Raw genomic sequence first — 12,413 nt, forward strand, 5'->3', positions numbered from 1 at the left:
CATTAACTGACTTTCACTTGGGCCATATGTCAGCTCTTTTTCCCCGCCTTGAAGGATCTGTAGCTGTATCTACATCTATGGCACCTGCTTAGACAAAGGGTTTTCGGCTTAATGAGTCGCCGACGATTTAAATTTAAATTCCTGAGCCGCTTTTACTGCAGCAGCTTTGGGCCTCATTAAAATTCCGCCTGAAATATTAACTAAGAAAAGCAAAGTAATTGTTTCGTCCGCCCAATAAACAAGCCCCAAAAACGAAGATAATAATACAGAAGTGTCCCAGCTGCAGGTTGACCCCCATTTATGGCCAAAAACAAAATGATGGCCATAAAACTCGTCTCATATTTGACTGGCCTTTATTTATTCATTTCAAATTTACTTGTTGGCCATTTTATGATGCCAAATTTTGACCTAAAAATCATAAAAATTGTAATCAAAATGTTTGCTCAGTTTATGGCCGACCAGCAGAAGAAGGTCAGGAGGTGGTGAATTCTAATAACGTCTAAACGCGGGTCCGGCAAAAGGAAAAGTCCGGAAGGAAAAAGGAAAAGAGGTCCGGGGCTCAACGCTTATGGCTTTTTAATGGTGCCGTGTGTCGGTTTTGTGGCAAATAAAATGGCGCACATTAAAAGCGGGCCAGGAGGAGCAGCAGCCCGCCAATTGCAGTGGCTCCCGCCCCCTGAACCCCGACCCCCGGGCATCTGGTTTCATATTGGGGTCATGCATGGCAGCCCCGGGTAAATAAAAAATACATAAAAATATTTTACGAGCCTCGCGACTCGGGCCCCGAGTCCGGGAATAGAAGGAATAGACAGATGGAGCCCAAGGAGCTGAAAATTATAGGATAGTCCCCGAACAGAAGGGGACTTCGCTGCGAGATTGCAATAAAAATGGCGGCAAATAAAATTGACAATATTGTCATGCGCGCGATTTGATTTTGATGCCAGTGGGGGATTTGCAATCCTTGGACTTGGCAACAAAATGAGGCAGTTTTAATTTACTTAAAAGTTGGGGAAATCAGGCTTGACAAAAGTGTTCAAATTAAATAATAAAGAAATCATAAATTAGGAAATTATTAATATTGTTTTGGATTCTCTCACATTTCATGTGGTGTTTTCTAAAGATAGTAGATTTTTTATAGTGAAATCCAAGGCACACAGCCTATAAATACTAGGTAATAAACGCCATTTGGGCTGTGCAAAACCCTATAGTTTAATTCCATTTAATATACTTTGTTGCGAGTCTTTACTTTTGTTTTATCTGTGATACTAACTTTTTATAGAGCAGTCCTGGTGTTGATAAAATGCTTTGGAAGTGGTGCGCAAAAGCCGTCGGCAAAACACTAAAAGGTTTTCCCTTTATCAGTGTACCCCATTCGAGGTCTCCCCCTACCATTCCAAAACCCCACCCACTCCTATATCTTCGAGAGTGTGGAGCCAATGATTATTCCGGGTTTTGTCATTTCAATTCGCATTATCCTTTGCACTTATTTTACTACTTTGTGCGCTACTGCTTCTGTTTTCCCCGCCCTTTTCCGCTTTTCCTTTTCCCAACTGTAACTGTAATTGTGGGCTGTGGTGGGTGGCAGGGAAAAGGAAAAGGGGGTGTGTTTGTGTAATGGCGGGTTGCGGGTGTCCTTCCCCTCCCCCGCCCCTCATTGTCCTGTCGAGTAACTCGTATTGTCATTGTGCAAATAAAATATGTCACGAATCGCCCACTCCCCGCACGTTGCTTTTTGGGTCCACCCCAAAAAACCGAAACACGCCCCTGCTGAGTGTGTGTGTGTGTATCTAACCTTTGTGCCCATTGTAGTCCTTTGTGCAGGACTCACAGGACTCACAATGAGAGCAAATGTTTTGGTTGCTTACGAGCATCAAGAAATGAGAATCGCTTTTATATAAACTTGGCTGGCTGAGGATGGGCGGTTGATGTGGTTAAAGGGAGTCAGCCAGCCTTGATTCTGCTTGGTGCACTGAGCGAAAATATTGGGAAATGCTTCTGTAATATATCAAGAATTATTGGATATGATGAAGTAGCTTTTTATACATTTTAGGTAGCCTAAAAACATTTTCGCTTTCTAAAAGTCAATAAAAATTGAAACTTTATCACCCTTTTTAGTTCGTAACTATCGTTCATAATCTAAGTGATCCAATTTAATTGCTCCTGCATTTTATGGCAGAAAAGCCCTTGCCTTTTTCCCGTTCTCCAAAATTCATTCAAACGCTTTACACTTGACAAGCCAGGGAAATAAACAAACTACACAGGAAAGCCAATGCCAAAGCCAAATCCAAATCCATGATTTCAGCTGCCAAATCCTTTTCAAAGCTGCAGCCAGGTGAAAAATAACGAAATATTGTATTTTTCATACATTTTTATCAAATATAAATACACACTCGTGTGCGGGTTGTATCTGTGTGCTCGCATATGCGGAGGGCGAACCACCAACTACACAAGTTTATAAAAGACACTCGTCCGCCCTCCCTTTTTGTGTCTTTGTGTTGAGTGCTTTTTGGCTAAATGCGAAATCGATTGGAAAACAATTTCCAATTTTTAAAGAATTATCGCCGCCATATTCGCGCATGCTGCACTAAATCACACATAAGCAACCTCTAAATCTGCTACCCAGGACCCCGGACCCAATCCCCAACCCCGAGCACACACATGGCAACCTTTTCGCAAAGCTTTTCCTTTTTGGCTCGTTTATTTCCTTTTTATTTTCCCTTTTCCCGGCTAGCAGCCACCAGCTACCAGCTACCAGCTCCCAGCAATATTTTCCATTTCATTTTCTGCGCGGTTGGCAGCGCGTTTAGCTTTGGCTGCATGCCTGACTGACTTTCAGTTATACCAAAAGTATATACATTTATATCTGCACACAGAAAACACACAGCAGGGGTTAAGATATACAATCAGAAATAAGAAATTGTTCAGAAATGGTATGAGTTCAGTGCAAAACGAAACATATATATACCCCTATTTTACAAGAAAAGTGTATGCAAGTGCCATATTTAATTCGAGACTAAAGAGCTCCTAAGATACTATTTTTTATAAATTAGAATTTCTCATTTTAGAATTCTTTAGACATTTGGGGTTTCATGATAAATTTAATTTTTCGATTAAAGACAGAACGTTATCATAGAAAAGAAATTTTCCTTAGCCTTGTTCATAAGATTTTCCTGTATTATTTTTCGCTGCCCTCCGCATGTCCTTGGGTGTACCCTTATGGGTGTTATCTCCACCGCAATAGCAACTGAATTCCGGGAGAAAGGAGCTGGGGGTCTGGGGACTGACGCAACCCGCAGCCATTTAGTTTTATGTGCCCGTTCGGTTGGGTTATTGCACCTTTGACTCGGCTCCATCGCCATCTAAATTCGAGCTCCACCTTCGACTGGAGGTGTCACCCTGGAGGGCACACGGCCACAAAGCATTTCGCATGTGAGGGCCATTTATTATTATTTGCTTTCGGCAAATGTGAACCCAAACCTCGGCCGCAAGTATTTCCTAATCAGGTTTTAACTACTAATAGGATTTCCGAGGTGGCGAATCGTAATTTACATGGCTTTGGCCGGGATACCCGAAGAATTGAATTGGAATCCAGAGCAAAGCTGCCGCTAATGTATTGCAGATTATGGCAAATCCCTCGGGCACTTCCCGTCCTTATCCCCAAAGTCCTGGTTCTCACACGTGTCCTAGCACTGAGTGGATCCGATGGAGACCCCGCTCAGGTCCCTGAAGCGCCTGAACCGCTCGACCCTCCGCTGGCGGAGGTAGCGCCGCACCTCGAAGCCCACGTTGCACACCACCAGGCCCATCATGATGGCGGTGATGATCGCGGCGAAGATCAGCAGGAACCAGTGGAAGTAGCAGCTCATGGTCACCGGCCTGCGCAGCCAGGCGGTCCAGGATGCGGTGCACTGCTCCTGGACACAGCGTCCGCGGAGGTTCCTCACACACCCCTTGGCACAGCACCCGTTGGGGCTGAACCTGCCGCAGGCCGTGAGCTTGGCGAGGGGGTGCGAGCAGTTCACCGCCTCGAACTCCCCCGAAATCCCCAGGACGAACTGGGCCACCAGGCAGCCCAGGGTCAGCAGATGGACCAACATTTTGCACTCTTGCAAATCACAGGTTATAAGTCATGTTTTAAACTCTACAGAATTTTGAAAATAGTCTCGAAATTGTAGGGTTAAGCCAGGGCTTACTACAAATTACATAAAAATGACTTGGGTTTTCCAAAAATATTTGATTTTTCCTTAAGAAAACATCTTGCACTTTCAATTTAATCTTTGCTTTGCTTTTATATAATATATTTTTCAATTATTATTATTTTTTATATAAAATAATATAATATTAATATATTTTTCAAAACACAATATAGCCAAAAGAAATATTAAATTATTAAAAGTTTGCTTTTACAAAGTTTGGATTAGTAATTATCTTTAATATTTTAAAATTCACTCAAAAAAGAGGTATTTCTTTAAAAAATTACATGATTTTAACCATTAGCTTATTCTTTTTCGCTGTTTCTTGCCTTCAAAAATATTAGATTTATTTTACAAAGCTTGGATTAATATTTAACTTTAACATTTTAAGATTCACTGAAGAAGAGTATCAAATCTTCAAGTTAACACATGTTTTCACCCCTAGCTCACTCTTTTTCGCTGTTTCTGGCCTCCAAGAAGACCCTAGCTGTTATGGCCTTCTCCTGGGCCTCAATGGCCTCCTGTTCCTGCTCCTGCGGATCCTTCGGCGGAATGTACTCCGGCGGATTCTGCTCCCGGGGACTCGGGATGAAGGGGGCATGTGGCCAGACGGAGGGCTTCGCCTGAAGCAGCCAGAGTTCGTCGAGCTGTTGTTGGAGGTACTCAACCGCCTTCTGATGGCGATTGGCCATGAAGTAGGAGCATCCCAGCCAAACACAGGTGAGCACCACCACGCTGGAGAGGATCAGCACCTTGGTGGAAAGGGCTTCCAGTGGGGTGGAGGATTTTTCGGAGGTTGGCCCCTGGAATGCCAGTGATTCCCCAAACAGCAAGACCAGCAGTAATTTCAAAGCGAATATGTGTTCCATTGCGCGGAATTTGTTAAACTAAAGCTGTTTCCGTCGAGGGAGCCGGCTTTATAGAGCCCACTTATCACTGAAATGTTCCCTTGGGGCACAAAAACACAAATCACCCATTAGGAACCCTTGGAAGTTTAAGGAAAAACATAAAAACAATTCATTGATAAATATTCAGAACAATTAATGCATAACTATTTTGGGACTTATGACTTTCCTGAAATTAAATTAGCCTTGCCTATGAAGCAATATTAAATATATAATTAAATTATTATTTATAAAATAACATTAAATAAGAAGTAAATACAATTTTCTTTTATATTAGTGTAACATCAAAAATGGATTTTAGAATTTTTAGCTTTATAACCATCTAAGCCCATCAAAAAGTCGTCTCAAAATTATTTCCAAGTTTCATTTCTGCGTTGTTATAACTTTCAGTTGATTATTGAATTCCGCAGGGCTTAATAATTGTGGCTGCATTTCCGGGGGAGGGGCGTGGCGTCTGGATCTTGATTGTAAGTGCCACATCAGCTCGCAATTCACTCGAATCGAGCTCAAAGAGACCGTAAACCAAATCGGCATAACAAAGTGATTCTAATGTAATTCGTGATTTTGCATAATTATAAAGTTAATAATTAAAATGGCTGCGTGCACAAAACCGAAATGAAAACATTAAAATTTAATGTTGCTTTCGGTCTGTGCAGGTGTGCTGGTTATTTGGCATTTACAGGGTGGATTTACGAGGAGGGTCCCTCTATAGGCAAATAACTAATGCGTAAATATTAGCAAGCCCACACAAGCCGCCCCTCGGCCTCCCCCATAAATTTGAGACACATATGCAGTGCGTTTGTAATAAGCAATCAATTATTATTATTGAATTTCGGGCATGGTCAGGTGCAAAAAGCGGGGGCGGTGGCGGAGGGCAGTGGGCGTGGCAGCTGGTCAACGCCACTAATGCGTCTAATAAGAATTTAAGCACACTTCAACCCTCTCGGTGCGATTTGGACCCAACCCCCTCGGAATTTCGGTATTTTGCGTGGATTTGCACAGCACACAAATAACCCCAAGTACAGTTGTGCTCGGTGCGGATGCAAATGCAAATACAATTACATTCCGAGCCCATTTAGCGGCATTTCGGTTTTGCTTTCATATATTTTCCAATTTGTTAGTCGAAACGGCACAAATCTGTGATTTGTGGTCGGGGCTCGGGATTTTTGCAGAGTGGGTGGTTACAATACCTTTTTAGGGAGATGTTGGGAAAATGTACTTTATAATCTAAATATTTTTTTGTTCAAAAGATCCATTATAAAAACATTTTAAAAATGTTTAGTTTATAAAGTAGATTAGATCTTGTCACTTTTTAGGATAGGAACTTTTAATAATTATTTTTGTAAAACAAAAACCATTTTTACTTTTGTGGGCTTTAATATTTTAAACTTTTAAGATCACTTGGAAATTTCCTGTGGTATCGCATTGATTTCATAAAATTTCTAAGAGCATTATCGTTTTTAAAACCCATCAAAAACCGCAAACAGAATAGACCCCTTCTAGCTTTCACTATAAGTGGATTCCAAAACCCCCGCAAACTCTACACCACTTAAATGGTGTTCGGTTCATGTGACCCTGCTAAACCGACATCGTTAATGATAATTTAATTATTGCCCGGCATTTCGGGCTTTGGCGACTTACGCACTCCTGCGAACGAGAATCCTGCGGCCTGGCTAATTGCAGCAAATCTGCTTTGGGTCAGTTAGTCGTCCTTATTAACTGATAATTGCAATCACCTGGCTTTGGCCACCAGGTGGGCAGAAGGCGAGTGGCCCTCGGAGGTGGGCGCATAAAACATAAAGCGGGCAAAGCCGCGAATATCGCCATCCATTTCGAAGATACGGGCTGCAAACAGTGACAGTTCCGAAACGCGATAGGAACTTAACTCGCAAACGGATTCGGATGGGGCATTGTAATAATAAAACAAAAGTGTCAGCCAAAGATATCGCAGGATATGCGCAATCCATATTGAAAATTGATTTAAATTTTTAATAGGCATCAGGCAGACGCTTTGATAAAAGTGCCAGCACGCGGAATCGCACAATCGCGGGCTTACCTCGCCGGAAGATATATCCGGATCCATATCCGGGGATCCGCAGATCCGCTCTCCTGACGGGGGCTCTAGTTAAATATGGAAACAATATCGCATCGAAATGCCAACTGAAATCGGCTGAAACTTGCAAGTGAATGCCGAACGCGATATGAATATCTATATGGCTATATGGCGAAATGGTATCCTGCATGCCTGCATTTATATTTGTTTTCGGAGCTGTCAAATCATATTTTAATCTGTTTTGATTGCTGACTTTTGTGCGAGGGATTTGGCTGCAGCCCGACTGCTGCAGCTGCCACAGCGGAAATGCAGCGGAAAATATTGCATTTTATTTTATTTATGCAGAAAAAAGGCGGCGAATTTATATGGAAAGCTCGTGCTCTTTTCCCGCCGCCCCCCCATCCTCCGATTTTCCGCATTTTCCGCTCGTGACTCCAGTGGCTGTGTTGTGTGCGTTTTCCATTTGTTTCATTTGATGTGCCAGAGTTAAGCAGTAAAATCCACTTTTTACGAGTTGTCCCCGGATTCCTCTGCCGGCCACTCCCCCTCCACCCCAACGCCCCTTTTCGGGAGCTTTGTGTTTCTCATACGAGCGTAAGAAAAACCAGCGGCACGCATTCATTCGCTGAAATTTGTCAATAAAGTATAGAAGGCTAGAGGTGGGCAAGAAGTCGAAGGATATAATGAAATCTTTGTACAAAAAACTAAAGGAGAAAATTAATTATTCAAAAATTAACTTGATCTTTGGTCATGAAATTCCATAGCCGTAAGGTATATCAAGCTTTACTTAGGATACTACACTACGAGCAACAACCATAAGTAGAGTTCCTTTAAGTTTCATACCTAGCTTATCAAAAGTGTTATAAAGTTTCCGTGACAGAAATCTATTTCTATCCTAATTCCCACCAATAATTATATAAATGCCTCGTATTTTGACAAGCGATCTAAAAACTACTTCAATGATAGGGGCTAAAGATTGATATTTTTGGAATACAAGAAAGTAATATATATTATATGAAACCTACATAAAAACGAAATGAGATTAGTTAGTCAATATAAAAGAACGCAGTTTAGCGTTGGTACCCTCTGGATAATTTTCCCTGTTCACAGTTCTGTATCTTGTAATCGCAGGCAGTGGATATCATCACTAGCAGGTCCTTTCTTCCCGTCTAGGTCTTCCCCAAAGATCCCCGCTTTCCACGTGGCTTTGGCAGTGACTTAAATACACATAACCATAGATGCCCTCGTCCTTTTCCCGCTCCTTTTCCTCGTCTAGATTGTCAACATATTAGCTTCAAATTGCTAAAGTTCTGCGACTTTTGCCGTTGCCTCATTTCCTCACGCACGCACATTGCTGCCCGGCTATGTCCCTCTCTTTCTACCCACATGCTGCCTCTCTTTCTGGCGCACAATACCCGTCTCTTTCTCTCCCAAAGCCTGTGGGCATCGCTGTTTAATGTGGTGTTGCCAACTATTTTAGCCAAAAGCTCACACGGGTTGCGCGGCCGGGTGATTTGCTTGCTTAGCTTAACGTGGCCCGGAATTTCAGGGGGCGGAAGACAGGGGGCGGGGCGGGGCTCTTCTCCGGCCGTAGAGTCCGTAGTCCGTAGTCCAACCATCCGGCTGTCCACTCCCATCTCCGGCGGAATGCTTTCGCTTTTGGCGTTGAAGCGTTCGGTTGACATTCGTGAAATCTCTTAAAATCCCGAAGGTCGTTGCCAGGGATTTTCTCAGATTTTGCTAGATTTAAATGAATTAGTTGCTTTGGCCGGGCTGGCCGATTGATTTTCTGACCTTTTCCGTTTTTTTCCGGGCCGCAAGGGGGGTTTTCCGCCGAGTGAGTAGGCCAAATGCAATTGGGCTTAAGAGCAATTGCAGCCATGAGTCATCATTAGCTGCAGTGGACCCCTGGACCCCCGAAACCCCATATCTCTCCCCTCGAAATGAGTACAAATCGGGGTCCCCCGGCAAAATAATATGGATGAGGCCAAATTAGACACGCGGGGAAATGGAGAAAAATGTCCACTGCATTCTGCAAGTAATTAAAATATGAGAAAACTGTTTCAGCTGCCCCATAAAATATTCCGGAGTCAACAAAGGAGGCGAAGCCTCCTGCATCTGCATTTTCCGGTTTTCCGGAGTGTGGAGATGGAGATGGAGGCCGCTCCTTTGCCGGTTGGTCAGGTTGGCGGGCTTAAAAAAGCATCAAATTTCATATTCAAAATGGCACTTTACATGTTCAGCATAATTTATAAATGCACGCAGCGCCGGAAGAGCAGAGACACCAGAGCCCGGCTACAACAAACATGAAATGTGCTGCGGTGGCAATATTTTTGAAGCAACATTGTCGACACTCCGGAAAAGGGGATTCGGCAGGGGGACCGGGTGGAAACGGGTAAAGGAGGCGGGGCAGGAGCAGGACATCGATGGCAGCATTGCTGTTGTCATTCGTCGCCTCTTTCTGGTTAAGGGTACTACGAATATGGGGTCCAGGTTGTTGTTCCTTTCTTCGGAAGCCAAATCTAAAATTGCGGAAAAACTGAGAGAAGATTTTGGGATATCTAATTATCGACCAATTTTTTAAGGGGTTACATCACATTTTTTTGCAAAAAATGGTCAAAAAATAAGATTTCTAGGTTTGAATGCCAATCGAATGGAAATTTAATAACGAGTTCAACGCGGTATGACATTCCATATTTGGACAATATTTATCGTTGTTTCGACCAAAATTCTGAAATTTTTTTGTGGAAAATTAGGATATACATTTTTTGCAAAAAACAGGAAACTTTTTGTTTGTTTTTTTGCCGTCATTTCTAAAAAGACAATGCCTGAGCAATAAGAATGACTGTTTTGATCAGCTAAAAACCTAAGCTAACGATATGCATCACTTCTGGGTAGATTTTGGGAAATATAAAATTTGGTCAATTTTTGATTTTTTCATAAGGGGTTACATCAAATTTTTTTGCAAAAAATGATCAAAAAATAAAGTTTCTAGGTTTGAATGCCAATCGATTGGAAATTTTATAACGAGTTCAACGCGGTATGATATTCCATATTTGGACAATATTTATCGTTGTTTCGACCAAAATTCTGAAATTTTCTTGTGGAAAATTAGGATTTAATATTGGTGCCAAAAAGAGGAACTTCGTGTGATTTTTTGCCGTCATTTCTATAAAAACAGTGCCTGAGCAATAAAAATGATTGTTTTGATCAGCTAACCACCTAAGCTAACGATATGCATCACTTCTGAGTAGATTTTGGGAAATATACATTTTGGTCAATTTTTGATTTTTTCATAAGGGGTTACATCACTTTTTTTTGCAAAAAATGGTAAAAAAAAAAAGTTTTTAGGTTTGAGTACCAATCGAAAGGGAATTTTATTACGAGCTCAACGCGGTATGACATTCCATATTTGGGCAATATTTAGCTTTGTTTCGACCAAAATTCTGACAGATCTTCGTGCAAAATTAGGATTTGTTTCAATTAAAATTCCATACTATCCCATTTCGTCTCTTATAAAGCTAGAAATGAAATCTGCAGGAGTACCTACTTTGAATATTGGGTTAAGGTATTCCAGTTTCGTTTCGATTTGAGGACTCGCGGCCAGTTTATCCTGGTGTGGACGTTGCAAACAGCAAACATGCCGCAGTCCTGTTCCTGCCAGCCACTCCTGCTGCTCCTGCCCCTCCCCACTCCTCCTCCCCTCCGTTGAACCCTTTGTCCAAGGTGTGTGATGATTTTAATGGCCTCCGAGGAGCAGGAGTGGCGGGAGGGGCCAGGCCAACATGTTGAAAGGATTGCTGCGAGTTACGCCATGACCAGGCCTACACAGTGTCCTGCCATCCTGACCATTCCGACCATCCTGCCCATCCCGACCATCCCGACCCCCTGGCCATGTCCTGCCACAGTTGATTGGCTGTTATTTTGGGTGTTGACGCAGCCGGAGGAGGCGACTGTTGAAATTTGCATATCAAAAACGGCCAGGACAGCCTCGCTTCTCTGTGTGTGTGCGTGTGTAATGTCCTTTTGCAGGATCTCTGGCTGTGCCAGCGGCTCTATGAATTTATGAACATAATATAAATTTATTTTTGCAAACTTTTCATGTTTTTGTTTGGGCCACCGAAAATCTGCATGCCACACCCACAAGCGCCCACATTCGCCCACCGCCCACCAGGACAACAAAGGGATTGTTGTGTCAGTTTGCATATATGTGCAAGGATGCACACATCCTTTTTGCATCTGTGTGCTTTCGAGCACGTTCCAAGTTTATTTATGCGTATGCAGAATACTTAATGAAAATTTAAATGTAAAAGTTACTCGTAGATTGCAGGCTCTGGAAAATGGGAAATGGAAAATGGGAAATGGAAAATGGGAGGATGTAATCGGTCAAGAGGAGATCTACTGCACCTTGGGGGCAAACAAATACCTAACCCATTCGAAATTCACAAAGCCCTGCCAGTTATGAATCTCCATTTGGATGCAGAAAAATATTTGAAATTAAATTGAAAGGAAAAAGTGTATACAGCTAAGCCGAAGGCTGATCCCCTGAGTCCGGCTTCGAGCTGATTATGCTAATGCAATGCGACCACATGCCCTGGAAGACCGGGGAAATCTGAAACATTCCCTTACTCCTTTTAATGGAGCCCCGCCCGAGCAGACCATTCGATTTAGATGCAAATTCATCACAAAGCCGGACCCAAGAAAACAATAAAACTGACCAAAGCCGCAGTTAAACTCGGCAGACTCTGTTTAAATTAGATTTTTCTTGCCGGAGGAAAGTTCCAAAAGTCCCCACCCACTTTCAAGATCCCCCATCCCCCACCATAGAACCAAAAACATAACTCACAAATCCAATTGCCATAAATAAAAAGCCGGGCCAAAAAACTTTTGCCGGGCCAACAGCAGCAGTAACTCCATCAAATGATGTACAAGTTAACACATTTGCTGTATAAATCTTGTTCAGAAAGTCTAAACGGCGCACGAACAATTCTCGCAAGTCGAGTTATTCAAAAATCGCTTCTAAATTGGCCGCCCTACCCCATGTGTACCCCCTTCTATAAGGGGGTTATGCCCCCAGCTATATCTTTTCAGCTTGTTTTTCTGTTTGTTGTTTTGGCCATGCAGCTTTCGATTGTGCACATTTATCTTGGGGCAGCTTATGCGAAAAGTTATGAAATATGCGCACGAGCGTCGCACAAATTGTCGGGGGGTTCGGCGGAAAAGCGGGAAAACGGGGTGTGTGGCTTATCCGGGGTGGGGAAT

General features: G+C 42.7%; 2 protein-coding genes across 2 annotated transcripts; both read right to left on the reverse strand.

The window, feature by feature from the left end:
• Window positions 1–3,265: 3,265 nt before the first annotated feature.
• Window positions 3,266–4,188, reverse strand: LOC108012151 (uncharacterized). Its single transcript, XM_017077443.4, has one exon. It carries the CDS (start codon window positions 4,095–4,097, stop codon window positions 3,684–3,686), a length of 414 nt encoding a protein of 137 aa, XP_016932932.4. The 5' UTR covers window positions 4,098–4,188; the 3' UTR covers window positions 3,266–3,683.
• Window positions 4,189–4,470: 282 nt separating this feature from the next.
• Window positions 4,471–5,090, reverse strand: LOC108012153 (uncharacterized). The gene has a single exon (XM_017077445.4). The coding sequence runs from the start codon at window positions 5,060–5,062 to the stop codon at window positions 4,640–4,642; it is 423 nt and encodes a 140-aa protein (XP_016932934.4). The 5' UTR covers window positions 5,063–5,090; the 3' UTR covers window positions 4,471–4,639.
• Between the last annotated feature and the right edge of the window lie 7,323 nt (window positions 5,091–12,413).

This window comes from Drosophila suzukii, chromosome 3, assembly GCF_043229965.1.
Source record: "Drosophila suzukii chromosome 3, CBGP_Dsuzu_IsoJpt1.0, whole genome shotgun sequence".
Classification (NCBI taxonomy): Eukaryota; Metazoa; Arthropoda; class Insecta; order Diptera; family Drosophilidae; genus Drosophila; species Drosophila suzukii.

Excerpts from the sequence above, each read along its gene's own strand:
- LOC108012151 (XM_017077443.4), bottom strand. The coding sequence starts at position 4,097 with ATGTTGGTCCATCTGCTGACCCTGGGCTGCCTGGTGGCCCAGTTCGTC.
- LOC108012153 (XM_017077445.4), bottom strand. The coding sequence starts at position 5,062 with ATGGAACACATATTCGCTTTGAAATTACTGCTGGTCTTGCTGTTTGGG.